The sequence below is a fragment of the Amia ocellicauda genome, chromosome 23, assembly GCF_036373705.1.
Source record: "Amia ocellicauda isolate fAmiCal2 chromosome 23, fAmiCal2.hap1, whole genome shotgun sequence".
Taxonomy (NCBI): domain Eukaryota; kingdom Metazoa; phylum Chordata; class Actinopteri; order Amiiformes; family Amiidae; genus Amia; species Amia ocellicauda.
In genome coordinates, this window is record NC_089872.1 from 9,304,678 (window position 1) to 9,331,693 (window position 27,016).

Here is a 27,016-nt window from a genome sequence, read left to right on the forward strand (position 1 = left end):
GCATGGGAGGCTTGAGCCGAGCGGACGGCCCAGGTATCTGACAGAGGGACTTGACATTTGAGTGAGGAAGAGAAAGAAAGAAAGAAAAAGGATAATTGCCAAAACGCTCTCCGCCACTGTAACGGGAGGTTAAACGTCGAGCGCTCAGAACGCCTTTAACAACATTGGTATATTGATTAAAATGCTGATTTAACAGGCCGCTCCAGCTCCCCTCTGGAAACCTGGGGAAGATAAGCCAGCTGCCGTCTAGGTTTGCAGCAAGTCCTCGGAGGGCTCACTATCTATCATCTCAATATGGCGATGGGAAGCAGTTTGTGTTTGTGTTAATTTCCCCCACTAAATCAGTAATTATTGCAATCCTGTCCCCGCTGTTTATCCTGCAGCTGTTTTTCCATTTGTCGAGAGAACGGGTGTTCTCGGAGGACCGTACACGCTTTTACGGTGCTGAGATCGTCTCCGCTCTCGACTACCTGCACTCCGCCAAGATCGTGTACCGGGATCTCAAGGTACAGGAATAAAACGCCACACACCGAAAGTAATCAGCGAGCTGGAAGTTTGAGAGATGCTTTTTTGGGGGGGTTTTATTGTTATGTTGTTGTGTTTTTTTCTTGTTTCTTCTCCTGGGATGTGGAAAGTGTAATTAAAACCTACAGAGTTTGGTGGGGGTGGGCTGGTTTTGGAAAACATCAAACTCTTGTGGCTGTGAAAGATGCCACCGAGTTTCGCTTACAGCTTTGGACTGACAAAGCCTGAAAGGCGCCAGAAAAGAAGGCTGTGCAATTAAAATTGGAAGGGCCTTTTTGGGTGAAGTGCTAGGGGTATATTTTTATTTTTTTCATCTTTCTTTCTTACAGCAGTTTATGTAAATGGTAAATGTTTATTTATTTATATATTTCAGAAGCCTCATGGTTTTCTGGGCCTGAGAATATATTTTCATGGCTGGGTTTTATACTCCTGTGAACAAATGATTTTATGTTCGTAGAATGAGGTCTGTATAATAAGGAAATGCAGACAATTTACACTTTTTTGACACCAATGATGAGTGGTGTGTGAATAATACACATGTTTGGCCACAACAAATCAGGAGTGTCTTCAAGAGCTTTAAACTAGAAGAAAGAAACTAAAGTAGAAGAAATAGAAACAAATTTAAACATGAACAACACTGATGGACAGTCTTCAGTACCTGTATAAAACATCCCAAGCCTAGATGCCATACCTTATTGCGTACATGTTTTAATCGCATCAGACAGCTGACACGCTGAGCTCGGGGAGGGCCGGCTGTACAGAAGAGTGTTAAAGTCACACAAATGAAGTGCGCAGGCGTAGCAGCTGCTTAATGCACATCTGCGGCCTCTCTCTGCATTGAGGGTGGGGCTGTTCATGGACACACCCCTTCTAGGCATTTGAAGCTACGCTTGAGACACTACCGACATTTCAAACACCAGGAAACTGACAGTCAGCTAATGATAAGAGTAAGACTGGTCAACAACCTGAAGAAAAGCTTAAGGCTTTACTAGTGACATCTTATTTGTCTTTGTTTTTCAGCATTGTTACATGTTTCAGTAACGCCATTATAATTTCTTTAACATTGTTCAGTTTTTTCAATTTTTGTCAAACGATATCAATGTACACACTGTACCACTTTTTGGTATAAATAACATTATGCTTAATAGAAAAAGTAATGAATAATTTGGAGGGGGGGGTAATCCAGTAAGCAAACACAACAAAAGTCTTTAAAGTTAAAGGAGAAATTAAAAGCTTGATGAAATGACAGATTTTCAAGCAAAGGTCTTCCCAGACTTGGATGTGATAAGGTGACAAATTGATATATTTACACCTCAGGACTAGATATGTCTTAACATGATTGTTGCGCGTTGTGGGGGAGCGGTTTCGAGATGCTCTGAATGCCAGGTGTTTCTGTTTGCCTGATGCTTTGCTTCGAATCTCCTATAACCTCCTACATTTTCTACATATTTTAGGAGGAAAGGGAGAGACAATGAAGCAAGTGGGAGGCTGAATTTCAGGACAAATTAAATGTCTGCCTGTGTATCTGTCTCTCTCTCTCTCTGTCTCTCTCTCTCTCTACCAAGAGGCTACCAAGAGGTTGTTAAAAATCAACTGTCCACACATTTAGGAAGACGGGCAGGTGCTGGGGTTAGAGATCTATCCAAATATTATAATGACTTTTCTCTTTTGTTCCCCCACTACTGCAGCTGGAGAACCTAATGCTTGATAAAGATGGTCACATCAAAATCACAGATTTTGGACTCTGCAAAGAAGGAATCACTGATGCTGCTACTATGAAGACGTTCTGTGGTACCCCGGAGTACCTGGCCCCCGAGGTATGGACCTGATGCTCTTTGCCCCTCCAGGCTTTTCCAGTAAAACCCGAGGATTTAATGGCACGCTGTGCGTTTCCAACAGTGGTGATGTTGTACCCGTCCCTTGTGTGAAACGTACTTTCGGTCGCCAATTCCGCCAGTTTTACTAGAGATTATTTCCAAAGCCTTACAGGGTTCTTCTAGATACACCGGGAAGCAGTCAGTCAGATTTAAACCCATGTCTGATCCCAGCAGTGTTCCTCTCTGCCAACAGCAATGTGTGAGTCGCTCTGTGTGGGCTCGAGAAGTCAGGTGTCACCCGAGCATTGTAAAGGATGACAGCAGATTGTATAATGAAGACATGAACAAGAGGATGCTGGGAAATGGGGCAACTGGTGTCACTCCTTGACTAAATGTGCGGTCTCCCATATGTGGGCTTTACCAAAGAGTCCACACTCCTCAGACGGGCAGACCCAGACCAAGTGAGACACAGGTGGGCAGTGGAGAGTCCACAATTAGACTAGAGAAGCGTGTCTGGGTGAGCTGCAGAGGACAGGCTGGCACAGTCGGTAAATGCGGTAAAGCAGTCCTCACCGCAGGCAAGTCCAGGCTGGTTTCATCCCGAAGCTGTGAATTAGATTTTACATACAGTGACCGATGGCTGCTGGAGATGTATTGGTGATCGTCACGGCCCGGGTGTTGAAAGTCCTTTCTGCCTCTTGTTATTGTCCTCCACACCACAAGGAGAAGAAAGGTGGAGCTGTTCTACTGCTTCATATTAATATGAGAAATCTTTATTGGCCTTTTCTCAAGTAGACAGATATTAGCCTTTTCCTTAACTCAAGGTGTGTTATGTAAGAAATGTGGTGGGCAGAGAAGGTCTGTGGTAAGATTCGTGGTCAGGTTTGCGCGTCCGAGAGTCCTGAGCTGTTGCTGATTCCAGTGGTTTCACAGGGCCACGTGTTCAGAATGAGATCCTTGCAGATCTGTATTGTATTATATTCTACAATAATTTTTTGTATCAAGAAATCATTAAAAATTCTGTGTAAGAGGAATAATATTGTGAGTGAGCCGGATTTGTCGCTTCCCACGAATTAAAACGCAGTTGCTTCGCGTTCTAGAATCCCCAAAAAATACATGTCATATAACGGGCACTGCCTGTATCGCCACCCTGTTTTTTTAAATGTCTTTTTAAAATTGTTGATCTGTTACATTCGCCTCATCTAATCAGCTCAAGAAGGAAATAAAATTAGGCATTGCTGCTGTTTATAAAAATGCATATTTATTGAGAACAGAGAATGGGAGGGGGGGAGAGGGAAGGGAAGGGAGGAGAGGAGAGGAGGGGGGGATGCAGATTCCACTTGAAAAAGTACAGAACACAATTTGGCGAGGCTTTTTGTTTTGCTCAACCCTCAAATGTGCCAGGAGATAATTTCAGTGTTGGTTATTTTTCACAAGAGTATGTGATTGCACAAAAAAGTACATGCTAAATAGAGGCAGATGGTGACAGATGGGGAAGGTTGGAAGAGGGTGGCTGGGAAACCTGGATATCGATACCGCCGTACTGGTGTAAAAATAACAGAACACTCTCCGCGCCAAGTTAGAGAGATGCAAAGTAGTCAGGATTAAAAAAAAAAAAAAAAACGAGGGAGAGAGAAAGAAAAGGGGGAAAAAAACACCCCAGTCCTTTGGGTTATGAAAATGAAATTCAGAAAGATTCAGCCTTTCATGTTTTGGATGGTTCTGCTATACCAGAGGGGTTCTAGACAGATAAGACTGCAGCCGTGGTGTTTAACGCAGCCCTTCTCTAATATCTCCTGTTTATGTTGCTTTCTATTATAGCAAAGTGTCTTCTCACCTACGTTTCTGGATTATTATTTTTGTTGTTTATTATTGTTTAATTTGCCGTTTTGAATGTGACACCTGCAAATATCAAAGCAAATCGTAAATCTGGCAAACTGACACAAAGGAGTGGATGGATTTTAAAACCACGGTCCAAATTCTATTACATTAGAAAGAAGAAAGTTTTCTGAACTGAGTCTCCCAGTACCTGTGATCTTCAGAGAAAGCCAATTGACTGCTATTAGTAAATATAAAGTCAATAACTAGGAAAGACCACTGAGAAATAAAAATAGTTCAGCCGATTAATTTCCCCTTCAGGAAATGATTAAAATGGTTCAGGGATGGGTCAGATCTCCTTCAGAAGCTGACCAAACAAAATACAAATATGCAAATCACCTGAAATTGATAAAAAAAAAATAATGAAAAATCCTATTTATTTTCAAACTATTAATAAATATACAGATATCTGTATGCAGTTATATGTCAAGTAGATAAACGACAGATAGATATATGGACCCTCCCCCCCAAGAGAGATTTCTTTCAGCCCACTGAAACATTGTGTAGCTGGCTGTGATGACCCAACATGTTCGTTGCTGAATGCGGTGAGCGCTGTGTGTCTAAGGAGTGGGCGTAGCGTGCCGTGCTGACAGCGCCGAGCTGGCTGTTCCTCTCGGAGCCCTGCTGGGGGACGCAGTGCTGGTGGAGCCACAGGCTTTCTCACAGCCAGCACTGCCAAGGGGCCGCTCTTCTGAGCAGCAGCCCCGCCACATGGCCGGCAGAGCGGGCCGGCTCCTTCCCGGAAGGCTAGCCACTGTCCCTATGGCTTTGGAACAGGGGGTCCCCAACTGGCTTTGCGCAGATTAATCACATCCCAGTCTGTTCCCTCTTCTCTCTCTGTTGGGCTAAAGCTGACCGAAACTCCCTTGCTGTTCCACTGAAGTCTTTAAACCAGAGTTTTCACTTCACTACTTTATTTTTTTACGATTGGGAACAGTAATCTTTTTCGTTTTTTCCGACCCGAGCACAAACTTGAGAGGAAAATATATACAGTGTGTGTAAATGTGCTGTTGTGTTGTGCTGTGTGTGTGACATTGTCCTGTGGTCACTGCATGGGCACGCCCACCTCAAACTGCTTAAATTACGTCTTGTTCTAACCCTATGTTTTAGTTCCTTTTTCTGTATTATCTATAATGACTGTAATGTATAAATGTCTGCTTTGTTTTTTGTTTTTTTGGTTAAAAACCTTATTATTTTATGACAGTCCTTAACTTTGGGTATTTTTCCGATTTTATGTGCTCGACACCTGTTTTTTTTCCCTTGACTATTACTCGTATTCTTCTTGGTGGCTCTCGCTGTGTTGGGTTTGAAGACGGGGACAGTGCATCTGTGATACGGAACTCACTGAACCTGTGTTGTTCTTCCAGTAGAGTTGAGTTGACAGGAGGAATATGATAATTTGCATCCAGATTTGTCTCTCAGTATAGATTAGAGATGTAGCATCATTATTTGCTAAATTTGCAGCATATGCTTAACTGGCCGGTGTCCAATAACGGTTGTCATTAGGTAGACATATTAATTGGAATATGCCGCTATGAATGTTGCAGGCTTATCCAAATGAATAGGTTACAAGAGTTTTATTTTAAAAGGTCTTTCTTTTGTGTATTTTTTTTGTTTTTCTGACGCACAACTCACAGGACACCCAACTGCACATAAGCCACGGTTAAAGCGATGTAACTGTCTTCTGCAGGGATGTTGGTTAGACTTGCTTAGTGGTGCAGGCCCTTGCTTTTGAGATAATGAGAGATGTTCAGATAATATAAAGTATATCATTTTGTTCAAGCTGTAAAAAGAACTGTATCATCCCCAATGAGGTAAACTCCAGGGACTGAGCTGTGTGGATTGGCGTTTGCGGAAAATAATCGTAATGTGTCTCGTGCTGAGTCAACCGCACCGATCGTATAACGGGGGCTGTCTGTGTCTTGCAGGTGCTGGAGGACAACGACTACGGCCGGGCGGTGGACTGGTGGGGGCTAGGCGTGGTGATGTATGAGATGATGTGCGGCCGGCTGCCCTTCTACAACCAGGACCACGAGAAGCTCTTTGAACTCATCCTAATGGAGGATATTAAATTCCCCAGGACACTGTCCAGCGATGCAAAATCACTACTGTCGGGCCTCCTCATCAAGGACCCCAACAAAAGGTATTGGGGGTTTGGATGTCCTGTTTGTAGAAAAAAAAACTAAAAACTAAGTTCGAATTCATAGTTTATTTGATTTTGGATGAGAAATTACTGTGGACCAAAAAGAAAAGCTGTCCTTGTAGAAGAAGCTTTAGTCTCAGTGGGTACATTTTCTAGTTAAATACATATGAATACAAAAAACAACAACATAATAGTTACATTGTTTAGAAATGTTCAAAATTTCATCAAGGTTTTTCCGAAAAGTACACTTCTGTGCCGTTAGCCTTCTCAACTCAACTCATTAGCATACTGGAATACAATGGGTTTTTATTTTCTCCCCTCCATCGGTGCAAAACCCAAACTCCTACTCTTACTGTCAGTGATGTAACTGCGTACAAACATCTCCCGTCTGTCATCATGTAGTTACAGATATACGGCAATACCTGCCCGACAATGCCAGTCTTCTGTAGAGCAGTGATCTGCCCTGAAAACAAATATTATGACAACGAGCATAACAAAGGGAGAGAGTTTTAAAGACAAGTGTTTTTCACAGAAACGGTTCACACCTCCTTCTCTGTATCTGAACCAAAGCTTCCCAATTCTTGACAAGCCGGGCGTTAGATAGTCAGTTCTGCCCTCTCATTGGTTTAGAGAAGCCTTAAAATAATGAACTCTTAAAATAAAAATCAAAGATCATTTTTCCATGTATGTGTGTATATGTTTATTAACCCCCCTCCCCCTCTAATTTCTTTTTATAGACTTGGCGGTGGTCCAGATGATGCAAAAGAAATCATGCGCCACAGTTTTTTCGCAGGAATAAACTGGCAAGATGTGTATGATAAAAAGGTAAGCAAGGTAAATCTGCAGTTTCGTTTTCATCCTTTCTTGTGCTGTAAAATATATGTGTTTGTTGGTGTAGAAGGTAGAATCCTGTCAAGTATAAAGGCATCCAACTAGTGGAACTGCCATTTGCATCTGGCTGGTGGTTCCAAGCTTTGATGTTGACCAGGCCTTAGTTTTATCACACAAGTCTACGTACTTCTCAAGGAAAATTATCGTAACGGTTTCTCCTGCCACTGTACGCAAAATACCAACGCATCTCTGTCCGAAGGGTGTGTATTGATAAAGCCTGTGACTGCAGGATTGTTGCCCAGGCCTGGATTAGGGAGTTCTAGGTAGGTGGAGAACCGATTCAACAAGTTTGGTACCGAGCACTGCTAGACAAAGCGTGTCTTTTAAACGGGGCGTTGTGCTTCATTCGATATTTTTGTCTTCGTGAGGGTAGAGTCTCTGAATGTGAGGGTGTTGACTCCTGCTGGAAAAAGGAAAACAATTGTAGAAACACATTTGATTCTCGGCATCAGAAAAGCATGATTTTACAGTCACGATCCTGCAGTGTGCAGTTGCTTCAAGTTTAAGGTGTTAATTTGTGTTGATCACTCTCTCTCTGTCTTTAAATCGTAGCTGATACCTCCTTTTAAGCCTCAGGTGTCCTCGGAGACAGATACCAGATATTTCGATGAAGAATTCACAGCCCAGACGATTACAATAACTCCTCCTGAAAAATGTGAGTGGCATCTCTTAATAGAGGTTCCTCTGTATTATATCTCGGTGCTCAGCTAACTTGTGAGCTTGACTGCCCCTAAATAAAGCGTGTCTGCATCTTTGCTTGTCCTCCTCAGTTGATGAAGACGGCATGGACTGCATGGACAACGAGCGGCGGCCCCACTTCCCTCAGTTCTCGTACTCCGCCAGCGGCCGGGAGTAGGAGCCCCAGACACCAGTCCTGCTTCATCACCATCCTAGGCTATCACTGGAAATTGAGTCTTCAGCGTTACCACCCCATCCTACTGCCACTTGAGTTTTTCTCCATTTCAGTTCTTCTCCTTTTGTCTTTATTTTTTTTTATCTAGACAGGAAGAATCATTATAAATTCTCTTTTTTCAAGGGACTTGGGATTTTGCACGCAGTCTGACTTCAAGCCTCCTACGGTTTCACTGTCGTCATTGACTGCAGAGAGCATCTTTTTGGTTTTCTTTGCTTTGTGTTCGCTCTTTCTTAGTTTTTCTCCTGTTCTTTTTGAAAGCCGTACACATTCCTCATAGGGAACAACAACAACAACAACAAAAAGCTACCTGATGCGTGATGGTTTTTCATGTCGGAGAGGTAAGGAGGTGGCTGTGCGGCTCCTGGATTGCGGGCGACTTTTAACTCACATTGCATTGATGACATGCAATTGTGTTTGTAGGGTAAACAGATTTTAAAACAATGCACAGCCTGGATCTTGCTGGACTGGCGTCACTGTGACATTCACTACATTGCTAGAAGCCGAGGAACATTTTTGGTCTTATTGAAGTATTGTTGGTTTCCACAAATACGAAAAAAAAAAAATTGATATATGTATTACTAGGAGCAGGAAATCAAATAGAAGTCTTAATTTACTGCAACCCCCCTTTTCGGTCAGTTGAAAACATCTGAAGAACATGACCTCTGCCTCCACCCTTGAAAAGGTCAACAACCGAGTGACGCAAATGGCCCAGCAGTCATTTGTGGTTCACTTTTTATCCTTTTTACACTATTTCCCCACACACAGGTATCTTTGGATTTTTTTTACCCATGCGTCTCTCCTCCGGGAAGTTAGTTCTTACCATCTTACTTTTCACTGACCTCATTTGAGTTTTGAATTCCTGATCAGTTTGGTTTGATTAGAGTTTGGAGGCACATGGACAGATCTGAGTCAACTCCCTGATTTTTAATCATCCAATTAAACACGGGCCTTTAAACCGCCAGGGTAGTTTTCAGATCCTGAGTTTTCAGGTCAAAGGTCACCAGAATGCACATCAATGTGAGGTAAAAGAGCCTTTCTGAATTTGAGTCATGTGATCACGGTCCGAGTCGGGGGGGATACAACAGGGACTGGATTCAGAACGAAGACGTCTGAAGATCCTGACGAATGGAATGGAAGGAAACACAGGTACTCGTCCTTCTGGGGGCTGGGAGATCCGCTTTTTTTTTTTTTTTTAAACATTGGCAGCAGTTTTTATTTTACACAGTTGCGTTCATTTGGGCTGATGGCAGTTGTTTTTGTTTTTCCCTCTCTTTGGGTGATGTAAATATGCAACGCTTTTTTTTTTTGTTCGTTTGTTTTTTGTTTGTTAGACATATCATTGCTAGAAAACGGCAATTTTGTGTTATTGTATTATTAGCTGGCTGGCTGTTGAAAACAACTGCAAAAGATGAAAACTGTAAAAAGTAAAGAATAATAACTGTGGGGAAGGAAAAAAACTTTTCTGGGGCGTTGGGCCTGGCGTTGGGCCTGGCGTCGGCGCCCCTGCGTGTCGGTCCTGGGGTGTCGCCGGCAGCTTCGGGGAGGGGGGTGAGCACCATTTCCACAGCGCTTGATGTGCAATCACAGGACTAATGAACACTTCACACCTGACAAGGCTGCAGGGGATTCGCACTGTTACATTTATTTAATTATTTTTGATTGTTTTTTGTTAAGAAGAAAAAACAAAAAATTCTGCACCAGAACATTTTCTTTTGCATTTGCTTCTAGTCCAGTTTTAATTATTATTTTTTTTTTAAATCTATTTATGATGATGATAATTTGTTAGGTTTATAGTTTTTTTTTTTTGGTTTGTCTGTTTTTGTTGGGGATCAAAAGGCACCTCTAATGGCTGACGAATGTAGACAGGTGTAATGCTAAGGCCATTTTTATTGCGATTACTCCTTTGTTTGCTTCTTTTTTATTTTCTTACCAAAATATGGGGGCGAGAACCCTGCAGTGGACTTCCCCCGAGCCCCGTCCGTACCAGGGTAGGATTTCTTTTAATATTAGGAATTATACATGGAATGGGTGGGTGCTTTGTTTTTGTTTTTTTACTGAATGTCTTTCAATATTGTTAAAACACTTGATTTCTTGTTTCCCTGTCACTGTTAAGGGGCTGTACAAGCTGGAAATCCCCATATAAAAAGCAAAAAGCAAGTTATTTATTTATTTTGTTTTGGTAACTTCACTTTTTTTTTTTTTCTTTTTCTCCAGTCTGTAAGGTCTATCTATGAATACGGTCTGGTCAATCTGAAGTCTTATCTTCAGTAGAAACCTAGGAGAATGGCACTGCATGGGCACGTGGGGTTAGTGGTAACACACCTCATTGTTTGTAGACTGTGTATCGCATAATCCTCCTTGGCATTTGTGTGGCGCACATTCCCTGACATGTAGCACAAGAGACTCGGAGAAAGAACAGGGATGCTGTAGCAAAGCCAGACAGCCTTTATGTGTGAAATGAACTTCCAAAGTGGGATGGTTTTGTTGGTATTCTAGGCAGAGGTGGATGGACTTTGGCTTGCGTGAATCAGATCACACCACCCTAGGCCACCCTCATCTCGGGTCTAGGTAGACCTATAGCCAGAGGGTGAGGCTACCCAAAAATGAGACATGAACTCATTTGCAGCAGAGGGGCCTGTGAAATGAAGTCTGTGATAGTTTTGAGTGGCATCTGTTCATATATTCCAGCTCTGTACGTTCGCCTAAAGAGAGTGACAGAGAAGACCGACAACACTGTGGTCTGAGCAAACTGCTCCTTGTAGAGCAGAAACTCTGACCTCTGAGCTGCTCAGATGGTCCCATAAAATGTTCATGTGCCGTACAGGTTGTGAACTTTCGAGTCAAAGCTTTGTGTTCGGTTAATCCAGTCACTGACCGCTTCAATCTGAAGCCACGTGTTTAATGAGTGAGACTCCAAATGAAGGAGCTGCACAAGCATCCACTTCCAAAGCTGGTGAGTCTCTGAGTGAAGGACACTCTAATAATGCAACAGCTTGTGTGTAAAAAAAAATATATACATTTGAACATCGTCTTCAATCATTAGAGGAACGCCGCAATCTGGTTTCCTGACGCGAACCTTTTGCTTTAATCTGTCGCAGTGTAAGCGGTCTTTATTCCGGCACGTTTACGAGACGGAGAGTTGTGTGCCGAGCCTGGTCTGTAGCCTTGTGAAGTGAACTAGGGTGCTTGACCTGGTCTGTATGAAGAGTTGCCACTGAGGGTCTAAGACTCCACCGCTCCTCTGTCCCTGTTTAAAAGCATATGGCTGCAGCAAGCAGGTCCAAAAAGTTAATGTTTTGCACATGGTTATGTAATATATTAGTGAGATTTTGTGAAACTGTTTACAAGATAGAAATTCAGGAATATTTAAATCATAAATTAACCCCTACCTTAGCATTAAAGGTGTTTTCTGAAAGCTTTGTATCACAAAACTACTAAATATTTTCCTGAAGACTATGTTTACTTAGTATTTGATATCAGATTTCAGAAAACTTTCTGACCTCTAAACTAAACTCTCACTACTTTATTATGTAACTTAATTAGACTTTATTGGACCTAGAATAGGCAAAGAAAGAGAGGCAAAGGATAGATGCTGTACCGGTGACAAGGTTGTTTCAAAGTTCACTCCTCAGCGACTGCTTAACGATAAAATATCAGTAATTTAATTTCAGTATATTTGAATAGTATACTCAGGCAAGCAAAAGTCTGGAATGAAGTGTTCTTTTGTTCTTGTTTTCTCAAAACTGAACCTTGGGGTGAGTTCACATTTCCTGTAACGTTAATGTAACGGTTTTTACTACCCTTAAATAAAAAGTGCTTCCCTGTATATTTAAATCAGATTTTGTAGTTGTTAGTTCTGTAAATATAGCTTTATTGCATTTAATGGTACTTACAAATTAATTTCCTACAGCTTAGCAATCTCTTAAAAGGTCATTGTGATCTCATACAAACATGCAGAACAAATAGTGGCGTCTCTGTTGCTTTAAAGAGGATCAAAATGCTTCATTTCAATGGGAAGAGTCCTACCATATATGTAGTTGTTTATACCCCCTTTATCAACTGCATATTAACAACCTTAATTTCATTATATAATGCAGTGTTCTTCATAGAAAAGCAACTGGTTAAGATTGTTTATAATATGTTCATAACATAGTGGGGAAAGTGCCGCTGTGTTTTACAATTTCCAGACCATCACATATGGTCAGTGGATGCTATTTTTTATCGTGACACAGATATTAAGAAACTTGGCTCCTGCCTTAACAATATAGTCAGGTTGCCTGTTTGGCTATTTTTCTTTAGTAGAGTCAGTGGAATTTTAAAAGCTGGATCTGGTTTTATCCCAAAATGTCCACCGAGCTATCAGTTGTCCATTGGTCATTCATTTGTGCTAAACAAATCTCAGCATCCAAAGTGATAACTGATAAGAGACGGTGGTTCCTTTGAAAGATGGACAGGTATGGAAGATGCAGATCAGGAAACTAGTTTTGTCGTCTGATTTCCATTGGTAGAGATTTGTGCTGTGTGAAATTCATACAGGGAGAGTAACAGTTGGAAGCTGATTATTTATTTTTTGTCAAGTTTTTTTTTTCTGTTCTGTGGGTGACTATCTTAATTGCCTGAAAAAAGGCAAAACAGGCACTGTATTATAAATTAAAGTCCCCTGACCCTCCTGGACGGAGAGAATGCAATTTGAGCACTTTTTATAGGGGTGGCTTTTTGTTATTAAGATCCACATCTGGCCTCATGCAAAAGGCTCATATTTATACCTGGGGCACTGAAGTACTGTTTGTGGCGCCGTTTTAATAGAGTAGGCCGTGTATGTAGCAGGAGGTTTTTGTGAAGCAAAACAGGATACACAATCTGGATGTTGGCTTGAGATTGGAGGCCAGAGAACATGTGCAGGAGTTAGACGCAGAGAGTGAGGAAGTGCCCTGTTATTGATGGTGAAAGTGTAGAATATAAGATGACTATTTAAGTTGACCCATCTTCTTCAATTTGATGTTTTCCTAGGGAGTCTGGCAAGGGTTGTCTTTTATGTGGGAGTGAGGATGGTTTCCCCACTGTGTGAGAATCATCACAGCCATAGGCAAAGGTAGTTTTGGTAAGTAAGCGAGCAGTTGAATGTTTGTGACTGGTAGGTTGTATGAAAGCGGTAGAAGTCACCAGTATACATATGTGGGATGTCTGTTCAAAATGCCATCCTGTTAATGCTGGCATTGCATGGACAGGAATCAGTCTGTAGACAAAGAATCAAATCCCTCTATAAGTGTTTAAGTGTTGGGTTGGGTTAGAAGGCATCAGGGGAAGGTCAGAAGGGCACTGAGTTATGTTGAAGGTTTGATGATTAGGGTTTGTTGTAATGACACCCCAGTGTTGTTTTTTTACTTTCAATTAGCTTAAATGATGAAGTTGAGACAGGTATTGATAGCTGCATTATTGTAGGTTGCTAAGAAAAGGAAAGTTGGGTGAGTCAGTTGGATTGTTAGGATTGTGTACGTCTGTGTTCAACAGGGAGAGATATAAAGGATAGAACGAGCTTCTCGCTTTCATTTACAGCACAGAATGGCTCTTGCAATGCATCTGGGTACAAGGGTCTTTCCAAAAGGCATTCAAATGTAGATAATCGTCCTCCTCAGACTATTTTACTGTATTTCCGAATCGAAACGTGGGTGAGAAGTGTTACCTAGCTGGGCAGCTTACCTTCTTTCTGACTCCAGCCATGCCTGCAACGTGCGCTTCATCCTGAACTGCGAGTTTGTTGCCACTTCAATTCGGTATGTGTGATCCATCATACTGTAGTCTCCAGACATATTTCTAGCTTCATGTTATGTGTAGATCTCTGCTTCACTGCAGTATCCAGTGTTGAGCTGTCCTGAGCAGGAATTTCTTGAAAACCATGACTCCCAGCTTGAGAGGCATGTGGGGTTGAGGTCAGATGCTTGGCAAGTCCATAGCCAGGACCGCTGACTGTTGGTCGGTCACTTGGGTGAAGGCGGCCACCAGTCTTGTGTTAGGGGACCAGGGGTGGTGCCAACCCTCCCCAGACAAGGTTGTGTGTCATCTCTTCTAGGCACAGAGTACAGCACCTCAAACATCCACCCATGTAATCCCAAGTGAGTTCTGCTTCCAAGGACGATGCATAGATCTGCAGGTCCAGCTTAGAGATCGCGCTCATACAGGCTGCTGTGCTACTTCATACTTCATACTGTGATTACACACTGGCAACCTCTCAGTATTCCCCATCTAGGCAGTCCGTGGTCGTTCTGCTCAAGAGGTCTGTGGTTTCTAAAGTCATCTTCTTCTTCTTCATTCCTTCCACTGTCTTCCAGAACACAATGTGTTGTTTTCCAGAATGTGGACGTTGTTTTCAGAGCTCTGACTTTAGGAAAGATCACTATTTACTGACCTACCTGAAAAGAAAAACACTGTGCAGAAATTAAAAACAAAAAAAGCTCATACTGCTGAAAATGTTTCTTTTTATATATAGATTTATTTTTTTATTATTTAAAGCATTTTTTTTTTTATTTATTTTGAACATTTTGAGTCAGAAATGTCAGCTTTTTTCGGTGACTCCAGCTTGTATTGGCCTTGATGAGTTGGCTCTTTTGTACTGCAGCCACCTTTGGAAATGGGGGGTGGGCAGGTTGGGCAGGGCATTCCATTTGTTTGTTGCTTTAATCTTGTAAAATACAGTTTTATTGTCAAAGACCATTTTTAATTCCTTTCCACTAAACACGTTTGCAACACTGGCGGGTCACGCAAAGTAAAGTTTGGGTTTCTAAGGTACTGCTAGTGATGCCACAAGGTGTTTCTGTTAATGCATCCATGTATTTATTTATTTTTACAGAATTTGGCTACTTTAAAATGACTGAAAATAATTCTGCTTGGCTGAATTACTTGAAATTACTTCACTGTAACACACTACCCCTCCATGAAAGAAAATTATGCATTCTTACAAATACCAGTTGGCCCCGACTGATAGGATTGGAAACACGTGAACTGAATGTGAATGGCATTTGTTCACCCTTTCCTTGCCTTTGAAGGTTGAGGTAGATTGGTATTGGGTGAGACTAGTGATATTAAACCATCTGTGGGCAATCAAGACATATGTGTGTGAATGTATATATACTCACACTTTTTAATTAATCATAAAGCTATATACTTAGAAATGGATTCAAGCATATAGCTGAGCTTTCATCCCTTTTCTTTCATTGCTCTTCATGCTTTAAGGACAATGTTAAAGCCCTGGATGAAAAGTATGTAAAATTACCTTGAAAGCACACATGAACACCAACCACAGGTTGTTCACAGAGACCAGTGAAAAGTTTATATATATAGTCTATATAATACACTTATTTTCTGTAGTTTGTGCCAGGCCCTTGTACAGTGGCTTCCCTGCACTGAGGTGCGAGTTTCCAGTTGCGCTGCTGAGAGTCTCATCTTGGACCAGATATTAAACCTGTGTTTCCAGGTGAACGGGGTGGAAGGTCTTGAGGAAGCGTATTCCTCAATGGAGTGAGTTGCATTGCAAACGCACACCTCTAATCTCACAAGAGATATCCGCAATCTGCGTGAGTGGATATGTATAGATAGACATATTTACCTGGGAAACCCAACTTTACTTTGAGAGTGGCCTACAAAAAAAAAAAAAAAACATTCCTTTTCCTCTGAGCTTCATCCTGGCGTGCGGTCGGCCTGTCGCCCCCAGAGACGGGCTGACAAAACTGGCCATACCATTAGAGGGGGAGGGGAGGCAGGGAGGTGCCATGCACTTTTCATAACTTGGCCAAGTGACAATGTGGGGTTTTTCCTTACTAACTGCAGGGTCTATATATAATATATATTTTACACCTCAACGTACACACTTTGCTGCTACTGTTTGTACTGTCTACAACAGATTTTCTTGTTATCTTGCTCCTGGTAGTGTATTATGAACGAGCATGAATTGTAAAGTATTTATTTAAAGAAAAGAAGAAAAAAAAGACAGATCTTTAAAAGACAAAAAAATTTAAAAAAAAACTTGTAATTAATTTTACGTCCATGTAGCTTTAGAGTTTGTGACATTTCTTGACCTTGCTAGCTCTGTCATTAGATCCATGTTAAGATCTAGTCATGTGGTTAAGGATTTTAAGCAGAAGGGACTAAAAAATGAAAAAAACTTGTATTACTGTCAGTCATATTTAAAAAAAAAAAAAAAAAAAAAATACTGTTTATTTCCTTGAGTATAGGACCCACAAGGATGTGAAAATAATCTGCAAGAAACTGTTTTTTGTACACTGTACATCCTTAGTATTTTTACACGTAAATGTATATGATAGGGATGCACATTATTTTCCTTCTTACAGACTGCTTAAATAAAGCACTATGTCAATCTGCTAATGCTCTGTGTGAATGCTTTCCTTGTGCGGGATTGTGTGCAAATGCCAAAGCTCCCAGTGCAGTACAGCGAGGCTTTAGGATCAATTTTAACGGCTAATCTTAAAAAGACTCTTAACTCCCACTTCCTCTGATATTGCAAGAACTGAATGTTAATGAAAATCGCTCAGTGTATCGCTGACAGTGCAGTCAATGCTGTTACTCTCAAACTTGGGGAAAAAACATCATTATAAAACAACCACAACCTTAGCACCAAAAGAAGACCGCAAAGATTGACTTACATTAGTTTAGATGAACTTTTTCATTCCCGATCCTCTGCAAGAAGCTGCGAAGGAGGCTGGTTGATGCTCCAGTGGTCCTGGTCCACACAGGGTAATTCATCCTGTAGAGCAGGGAGTGAAGAACCTGGTCCTGGAGATCCACTCCATCTTTTGGGTGTCTTTCCAGCTGAGAACTCTATCGGACCAATTACTTGCTGAGTTGGTACGAGTGAACACGTTTTCCAGGTCTTTGCTGCTTAGCGATTAGCAGGTACCTCTAAACCCCGCAGCGCTGTGGCCCTACAGTGGTTGTCAGACCCGTGTCCTAAACACAGTCACGGAGAAGCAGATCTCAACGCACAGGAGGAAGGGGCTGAGGAACACAGCTGAAAGTCAATAACGATCAAACCGCAAACTGATAAATGGCGAATAACTTTGGATTCCCAGTTGTGCAGCAGTTTGATAGAAATAATCTTTACAAGAACCAAAATGCTAGGGGGGGGAAATGAATAATTTAATCACGTTTAGTATGTACACTAATTCATATACATTCTACATTCACATAAGTGCTTCTAAATATCTTTCAATGCAAAAGACATTTAATACAAAACAGAATCTGAACAAAATTCAACTGTAACAGACTGGATACATACAATAGTTTTATACCCAAGAGTCTTCAAACTATTTGCTTAGGTTTAATATAAACTATTTATAAGCCTGATCTTTTTCAGTCACAAAAAATATATACATTTATAAATGTTGGTAGCTTGTCCAATTGCAGTAAAGAATCGTTCAAATTCAAACAGTTTTGCTTAAATACATAAAGTCCTTTTGAAGAGGGATCAATATGGAGGGGCTGGAGTTTTCATTATCAGATGAACATGCGTTCTCTAATATTGGCTGTAAGTGATGGCTAAAACAGGTGTGCTGGAGTAACTTCAAAATCCTGTGCTTTTAAGTTTCTAGGTTAATATTTACAGCTGCATTTACTTCTCACTGTGTGTTTGAATAACCCATGGCCCGGTGCTGAGAGACTCCACGAACATCAGCTCCCAAGTACTGAGGAACCAGGCAGCTACAAAAAAAAAAAAAAAGGATCAGACAGTCACAACCGTGTGAAAAACAGCACAACAACAACAACCAGACCGCAGTAAAAGGATCACTTCCCTGCGCCCTGCAGTTCTCAAAAGAGAAGTGCGGCGCCAGTGTGGGATGTGGCTGCGGCCTATTGACATCTGCTGTGCGAGACCAGAGTCTGTACCCCCCCCGTAATGTCCGCATTTCTCACAGAACAAATCTTAATCCCAGTGGAGCCCCGATGAAACTCTCCTGCCGCTGGACCTAATGAAAATGAAGCAGGTGTGACACAGACTCATGGCTCTCCTAGATCTAATGCTCAGCCCTGTATTTGGAGGCACGCTTTTGAGGTACTGATCCCCCCCCAGCTCGTCGCTCTCGCCTTCCAGGAAAGACGTCTCCCTGGGTCCCAGCGGTGCACCGAGTCGGGCGGAGAAGCAGGCAGTTGTTGACAAAACAGGAAGCCAGGCTGATGGGAAGGCCCTGGTGGGCTGATAGACATGCTGTCTGCAGCATCGCTCCCTTCACTTGATTGCTGCCGCGCACAGACAGTCATGGTCTTGCGAATGGCAGAGCAATATGGAAGACTGAGATTTTCCAAGAATCTGACGTGAAAATGACTCTCAACCTGTTTGTGACCGTAATTTAGAAGTGGCTGTTTGTGAAGCCGTATTTACAGACCAGATGCATCTCTTTACCTTAACGACCACACTAGGATACAGACTCAAGATCTGAGAAGCATCAACAGATTTTTGTATCACAACCTGCAGAAATACAGCCATGGGTTTGATGGACATGATTGAATAGAGGTGATCCTTCATGCATTTTATTTATTTTACATGTGTAACGTGAGATTGGGCCTACTGCCCCTGGGCCCCTCTTGATAAATTATATTTTACAACCCAATGGGTCATTCCCAATGTGTGAATTGTTAAGAAATAAAAGGAAAGCTTAACCTATGGCACTTAATGGCAGCCTATTTGCTAACAGCTGTGTATTGTAACGTGTGCAGTATAATTGATTCATAGATCATCTGATGGCCACACTCGCAGCACTATGGTGATTCAAGATACACCAGGAAAAACAATGTGCTTTTAAGGGTCCCAAATTAAAGGGCTAGCATTAATCGTGAATCGATTGATCGAAGAATGTGGCCCACCTGTGCTCTGAGCTGCTGCACCTCCTCAGTCAGGGCCTGGCGCTCCCTCAGCAGAGTGCTCTGTTTGTGCAGGAGCTCGGTCACTTGCAGGGCACTCGCCTGGCAGTGCTGGTCAAGTTGATGGAGCCTGGCAAAGAACAAAGCAAATGACCAGGCACTCATGGTAACCACTGACCTTGGTTCTCAGCAGATTCCATATCAGGCCTTTCAAATAATATTCATCAATACTTATATATCACTACTGTAAGATGACAAAGTGAGCATCGAGTTGTTATTGACCGTGAACTCCATACAATAACCACTGAGTGACTGGGCAGGGTGGTAAGAATTACCCAGTCTTCTCAGTCAATCTTCTCTGTGAATTAGCATCCCGATTCAAAGCTCTGTCCCTGTGAGCCATGCACAGAACATGCACGACGGTGCGAATAGTTTAATTTGAAATAGATATATTTTTTCAGCTAGATCATGCTGAATCTACATAAACCATAGATGCGTTTTCCAGACCTACTGGAAGGAATCTGTTGAATGTTCTGCTCATGTGGAGGTTTACTCAATCAGTGCAGTGCTGCTAGGATGTGAAGTCAAAAGCCATCAAGCTAGCACTGCCCACACATGTGGTGGCAATGCTCCATTACACATCAGATGTCCACTGGGAATCAGATCACCCTGCCGAACAGAAGCAGCTCACCCCGAATCCCAGCGAGGTCACACCCCGTGCAGCCAGGACTCCACTGCTCACACTTACTGTTGATATATAAGGGCCGCTAGACCATTTGTACCTCTGCAACTCTCAGGTGAGCCACACAGGCACCAATCCTCCCCAGCACCAGGTACACATCCGATCTTAAATCATCTGGGTGCTGAAGATCTAACAGCAGTCAATGAGTTTTCCATCTTAAAACAAAACGACTTAATATACACATGCTGCGATTGCATTTAATTCAATGGTTTAAAGCATTCTCATACCACCAGGTAAATGTGACGGTCCACAATAAACTGGTAAAAAAATGACAAGAAAATGCTCACCCACTGGTACGGCAAAGGGAGGAAAACTAAATTAAATAAAATCACACAAAAATACAACTGACAATGAAGAGTACGACACAGTAGGCTATGAGAAAGGCTAGGCCTCTAGCTTTTGCTGTGGGGGGGGGAACAGATGCCCTGTTCATGCTGGATGGGTTATCGGGGCTCAGGCAGTGCCGTCTGTGTGCTGGGAATGCTTGCTCCGCTCCCTTGTGTGAGCTGGACCATGTGGGGCTCTCTGGCTGGAGCGGCCAGCTTGTTTTGGGCTGGGCCTGCCCCGCTGGAGGCTCTGGCGGCCTGCTTGCTGCCCTGAAAGCCTGGCACGGTCCTGCCAGCTCGTGGCACCGGCCTACGTCAGCCTGCTGGCCTACGCGGTGCAGGCGATCGGAGAGAGTGGGCAGAGGGCACGGTGCAGCTACAATCACAGCCCCTCCAGCCTCGGCGACTGGCACTTGTGTAGGGGCCAACCATAAGACCAAGAAAATAAAATACATTTTTAAAAACAATAGTTGCATGGTCCATGTACATCTGAGCAGCAAACTGCAGAGATATAGGCCATATTTACATGTTTAACTATAATGGTCTAGTTAGAAAAGAGAGACCTTCTACCTCCCTGTTTCACTTCACTAGCCGTGTAGGCTGCTCTGCTATTGACCAGCCTTGAACAGATCACAACCTCAGTGCTCCACCTGCTGTTCAGGCACAAGACATGATTTGTGTACTCCTAAGTAATCCACTAAATGCTACTTATTCATATATTGTAGTCCTATGAAAGAGTAGGGAGCTGCATCAGTGGGCAGAGAGTATAGGGAACAAATCAAGCTAAATTCAGTGAATCCCAAAATGAGGGATTAAAAGTTAAAAGCAGCCATTTCGGCTGTATAAATAAACAAACTGAAGCTTGCATCACAGTTCTCGGGAAACAACTAAACAATTACCACAATAACAGAAGAGCGCTTTTGCAGGTCATCCGTTCCCTGTGCCAAGACGTAACTTCACAGCTCAGTCGTGGAGTGGTTTGGTAACCCAGTCATACTGCAGCTGTGCTACAGGGTCCCCCCCCCCCCCCGATGCTTCATGATAACTCTGAATAACTGTTGAGCAATCGCCCTGACCTTAATCTGTGTCAGTCACCTCCAATTCCATTCACAATGTGTGGGGTTAAAACCTGGAGAGAAGAGTTGTTTGTCTGGTTGTGTGTGCAACTGTAGAGAAACGTGTGTGTGTGTGTGTATGTGTGTGTGTGGTGGGGGGGTTGTGGGGGGAGTTATTAAGCTCAAAAGAACTGCAGTAAGAAAGAGGGATGCACATAGGGAAGCTTCTCCTAGGCTGGATTCACAATAGGGGTCTGATTAAATTATAGCTACATCCAGCAGCTAAAGCACCAAATCCAATAACTGCCCTACATTTACTGGCACACATCTTAATTAGGTTTTAATACAGCTTAGCTTATAGCTGCCCCTGCCCAAGCCAACGCAGGCCGGCTCCACTCACCGCTGTGGTCGCCGCTGCTGCTGTTGTTGTCCTTATTGTGATGTGTGCCGGCACAGGCCAGGCCCCCCCCCCCCCGTCCATTCTCCGCTCAGCCTCCCTGCTGGCCCTGGTGAAAGAACACCATCTGCTGGGCTCCCAGACTAACTCAAGGAGACGCACAACAGCTAGCTCTTCATCTCACACCACAGCCATCAGTACCGAGAGACAATTCACGGGGCTCTCTGGGCGGACGAAGACACAAAGGGCTGAGTTTTTTTAAATCATGTTTTAAACGGTTTGTGTGCTGCTTGTTTGAATCGTTTGGGTTACAAGGCCAGGAAGTCAAACTTAAGGCATGGGCTTGCAATGTCTTTCTTCCCCACATGAAACAAACAGGTTTAACTTAAAAAGGAGCACATCGCACACACAACAGAAATGTTTAAACGGTTCAGATACATTCCTAAAACAAGTCTAGCTGGGATGTTTTTATTGGAAAGGTCAAACACCTATGCTTTAGTGAGGCTTCCCAAACAAAGTCCAAATGTAGAGTACCATATTTTTAGTGAATTAAACAATCACAAGTCTATCTATTATATCACAGTTACAAAACAACTCACTAACTGCAATGCCTTTATAATAAACACAAGATATGTGTTCTTCATCTATATATATATATATTTAAAAAAAAAAAAAAAAAAAAAAAAAAAACATTCATACTTTCTTCAACATTCTTCATACTTAATAAATCAAATGTATTTAATGTTGGATACCAGTGTTTTCTGGCTGACTACAGTGAACACTATTATTTAAACCTACAAGGTGAATTTGACTTGAATCGGGAAAATTGTACAGAAAGATATTAAAAGAAAGGCAATACATGCATAAGACAAAAAAAAGTATTTCAAAAGATCAGGAACTAATTTAAGCTTCTGGTCTCAATCTGAAGCCTGAAGTCCAGTGATACGAAGCAGGGAGAGAAACCTAGCTTTGAGTGTGATCAAGTGAGCAACCCAAAATCATTGCATTCTGATGAAGTCTACTTCTGTGCTACTGACTTTCCTGGGTGGCATTTGGTTATTAATATAATACACACTTACAGCTGCAGCAGAGACCTGATATAGCCCAAGGCTTGTACACAAGTTAACAGATGATAAATTTGTTCATGAACAAAATAAAGAGAAAAGAAAAACAAAAAAAACAAACCAAACCAACAAAAACTAAAACAAAATAACATCTGCAAGGAACAACTTCGAAGTGACTGGAAAATGCTGCTTATGCGAGTGAGACCTGAAGCCACTCCTTGCATGTTCTACTGCCTCCTATTCCATTCTGCATTCCTACGAAGAGCTGCACCCCCAGGACTTTCTTGATAAGTGATGCATTTCCTCACCAATATTTAAAGGTTCTAATTAACCATAACAGAATCCACAGTCAAAAACTATGTTCTATAAGTATGTTCTCAAATTCAAGGTGCACCTGAATCGTACCTTCATGTTTTATCTAAATGCATTCGTTCTTGAATTGCCATTGTGATTCCTAATTGTTAACAGATGAGGAACAATTTACCAGCAGTTTAGATAATTTGAACGGCTTGCTCGACCTCTCGTAGCTCAGGACTGAAACCCAAGTTGTGAATTTCGAAGGCAGCCCTGGTTATATATGGCTCCCAGCCCTTGGTGTGTGTCACCAGACATTGGTGGATGCGTTTCCTGAAGTGGTTAATTAAAAGCCACTTTCACCAGTACCAAAATCAGCCTCAGAACCAGGACGTGGGGTAATGCATTTGACCCCGTCCGTGAAACAACAAATGTAAACAAAGCAAGTCGTGCAGATAATGATATGCCGCTCACTTCATTAGACTTCACGGCCCACCACTAATGAAATACTGCACGGATGGAAACAGGGAAACCCCAACCTGGCCCTGCTTAATCAGAGCTGAGGGCAGAGGATTATCAGACTGAAAACAAGGCCTTGAGGGGCAGGCAGGCGGGCTGGCTTTGTGGGGGCCCATGATCTGCCTGGTTAAAACAACATCGCCACGGGCACCACGGCTCCAGCTGCTCAGCACCATCACCCCTGCCAGACAGGAGGTGGGCACTGCCACAAGCACAGTCGTGTAGAAAGACTGTTGTAATTAGCCCGACTGCAGGCTTGAGAGAGGCCTTCACTGGGTATGGAGAGGATTTCTTAAAGCCAACGTGCATTTCAAACTGAAAAATTCCAACAAACTACATTTTACAGAAAGAAACTACGGGGCCATTTTGATGCAAATCCATGAGATGTTCAATAGCCTGATGCCAACTACTGCAAAAGCTACAGTAAACCACAAAACTTGTAAAGAATAGTACAAATAAGAATAAAAAAACAACCCCCCAAAAGTCACTTAAAACTGCTAGAAATGGCATTGGTGTGTGGGTGCAAGGAAATCTTTAGAGATTTTCAAAACAGATGCGGTTTTAGCACCGCACAGGGTTAATAGTGATAACAATGACAACATCAAATATTTCCACTAGAAAGAGGAGTGATTTGTTACTTACAGCCTGCCAAAAAATGTTCAAATAACTTCTCTTTACAGCTTCTAATATTCCAGCTCCCTCGCCAAACAAATTAAGTCCAATGCACATGAGAGGAAACATGTTTGGTTTTAAAGAAATCTAATAAAAAAGTCAATACAACTTTACCCCCACAAAAAAAAAAAAAAAAAACATATCATAGTCATTCTTCCAGTAAATATCTATAAAATATGCAGGTTGAGCTGTTCATTTCTTCTAATAAGATCCTCTCTCATGTTTTTAAGATCTATGGAAGAAAATTTTAACAATTCAGTTTTCACAGACAACTTTCTATCAATGATAAAGCAATGGTTTGACAACAAGGCTATAATTTTACTGGGATGTAAAAATAATCTGCATTCTAACTATTTTAAAAATTGTACAAATTATTTTACTTTTCATGCTCTTAAGTCTTGGCTTCAAACAGGCTGTTTTGCAAAATGAAGTTTGTTTAAGGAATGTAGTTGTCTAATGTTCAGTCTTTGGCAGGCACTTTTGAGTTGCCATTGTGCTTTAGATTTCCATGCCTGATCTCCCTCCCATGATAAGTCACACTACAACACAGAGGAAGGAGGTTTTGAAGCCGTAAGGCAGATGAATCCGTCCAGAGCACTTGCCAGTGATAGTTTACCTGTGACCCTGCATCTGGCAATTGCACACACTCACTGGTTTTCACAGACTCCCATTTACCGCAGTAAACAACCTCCAATCTGGCTTGACCCAAATGCAAGAAACAACGTTGTTGATAAGCTAATGTGCTAAAGCAAGATCCTGGGGCTGGAGAGACGGGGGTTCGAGATTGGGCAGCCGAAATCCTTACACTTGTTGTAGCTGTAAACTCAGAAACCCCTCTGCCGCTCTGAATTTTAAATCCAGTACATCTTGGTGAAGTATTTTAAACCGAGAAGATTTTATTTTAATTAGGGGATTTAATTTAAAGAAATCAACAAGATCTATTATAAAAGGCTCTTGCCAAAATCTTTTTAGTGTCCGGATGATGTTTAGTTGATTGTTTATGAATTGTTTACACTATTTTTGAAGGATAGGTTATCGATTAGTTCAATTATTAAGCCCAGTGGAATCAGAGAAAGGTGCAAAATCATCTTAATAATAATTAATTTCATTAGCAGAACAGCTGCATTACCAGAATACTTTGCTAAAATATGTATATATATATGTATATGATACCAATTATTTCTTATGTTATGTGCCGTTGTATTTAAAATGTCTAAAATGATTTAAAATCCACTCAAAACTGAACAGAGCTTGAATTCTATATGTGAAAACTGACAACAAAAATCAAGATGGGCATTAGCGCCTTAAAAAAAAAAAAAGGAGAAAGTTAACTGCTTTCATTGGATGACAGTTGAAAGTAAATCAAAACGGCGTGTTGATTTCCCTTAGGATAAACACACCCAGCGATGTTAACTGTGCATGCTGTAGCATTCTGTTATTGCAACAACTGCGGAGCCGATAACATGACACCAATTTTAAAACACATAATTAACCCAGCTGTTAAGTTTTGGTCCTGTTTGACCCCTGGTGGATTCCCAATTAGCACTGATAATACAGAAATCATGTTATCAATCAGTAGACTTCGGCACGATCTGCAACTTAACCCGTGCGCGGCAACGCTGACATAATCCTCATTCTGGCAGGTTTTTCTTTCCCTGCCTTTACAGCGATCGTGGTCATTATTAAGTGATGCACAGACTGTGAGGCTTCAAAATTAATTGGGAAGTAAATACTTAGGAGTAATGTGGAGATCTTTTATTAATTAATCACCCCCATTGTAGGTGCCAATTTAATTTAAAAGATTAATACATACAACCAGCTAATATTTAATTAGCACTCTCAGACGATTCATTACAGATATACAGCCAGTCACTGCAAGAAATACTAAACACCCCAAAGCACACCTAGGAGTTTTTTTTTTTTTTTTTCCCTTGTTACAGGTATTGCATAATGTACATCTTGTCTGGGTTCAGTAAATAAGTTTCCCGCACTGCTCCTTTTTTCATTGAATATTACTCTTCTAACCAATTCTATATTATAGGAGATAAACATCTAACCTAAATGCATCAAAATAATTACATTATCATTTTAATTTTAAGGCTGAAACAATAGGATTTCCTTAAACACACACACACACATGCACAAGCTGTACAAAATGAACAGTATAAACTGGATAAAAAAAAATCATTTTTAAAGAAGGAAGTGCCTGAGAGGATATTAAGGAAAAGTAAAACATGTTAAACAGATATTAATGATAAAAAATACATAATACTAATGCAAATCTGAAGACTAGAAAGAATGAAAGATTGTGACATTTGTACCACTGATGTTTTTTTTTTTTTTATGTGAACCTACTCTGTCAACTCTGCCAAGCTATTAAACCCAGAAGGCTGTGGTTTAGCCCAGAAGATCTCCACTTGGCTCCTCTGGGCTCCTGTTTAGTACAGGCAACTGTGGAGCAGTAAGAACCAGCAGATTTCGACTCCCTAGCCCAACACAGAGGCCAATTCTGGGCTTGCTGGGGGGGAGTTCCCCGCCAAGACTGAAAATGTAATGAAGCCAGGAAGAAAAAAAAAGGTTTAGGAAGTTTTACTATTGGGCATTTTACACTGTTAAACATTTTGAAAATGTATGACTATCCATCCATCCATTTTCAAAACCGCTTAACCTGGTGAGGGTTGTGGGGAAGCCGGAGATGTAGGACTAAACAAACAAAAAACAAAAAAACTAGTTTAAGTTACAGCTGAAATGTTAATGTACAGAGTTCTGCATTTCACCATCTGTCCAGTGCGGAGGGATTTATTCTCCTTAAATGGTTACATCCTTCAAACACCAGTGAGAGGCCTAAATTGGTTTAATTGAGTGTTAACTGCGACATAAAAAGCCCAGGTGGAATGAAAACCTAAAG

At 41.7% G+C, this 27,016-nt stretch overlaps 2 protein-coding genes across 2 annotated transcripts in view; one reads left to right on the forward strand and one right to left on the reverse strand.

Annotated features, from left to right (window-relative positions):
• Nucleotides 1–16,549, forward strand: part of akt3a (v-akt murine thymoma viral oncogene homolog 3a) — a 108,079-nt gene extending 91,530 nt beyond the window's left edge. The window contains exons 9-14 of the mRNA XM_066696428.1: nt 384–506; nt 2,214–2,342; nt 6,149–6,363; nt 7,101–7,188; nt 7,807–7,909; nt 8,025–16,549. Coding sequence (XP_066552525.1) covers nt 384–506; nt 2,214–2,342; nt 6,149–6,363; nt 7,101–7,188; nt 7,807–7,909; nt 8,025–8,110 — 744 coding nt within the window. The 3' untranslated portion in view covers nt 8,111–16,549. The remainder of the gene's footprint in view (nt 1–383; nt 507–2,213; nt 2,343–6,148; nt 6,364–7,100; nt 7,189–7,806; nt 7,910–8,024) is intronic.
• Nucleotides 16,550–17,308: 759 nt separating this feature from the next.
• sdccag8 (SHH signaling and ciliogenesis regulator sdccag8) overlaps nt 17,309–27,016 on the reverse strand; it is a 56,868-nt gene continuing 47,160 nt past the window's right edge. Inside the window, exons 17-18 of the mRNA XM_066696911.1 lie at nt 19,043–19,169; nt 17,309–17,881 (exon numbers count right to left, since the gene is read on the reverse strand). Of these exons, the coding sequence (XP_066553008.1) occupies nt 17,852–17,881; nt 19,043–19,169 (157 nt within the window). The 3' untranslated portion in view covers nt 17,309–17,851. The remainder of the gene's footprint in view (nt 17,882–19,042; nt 19,170–27,016) is intronic.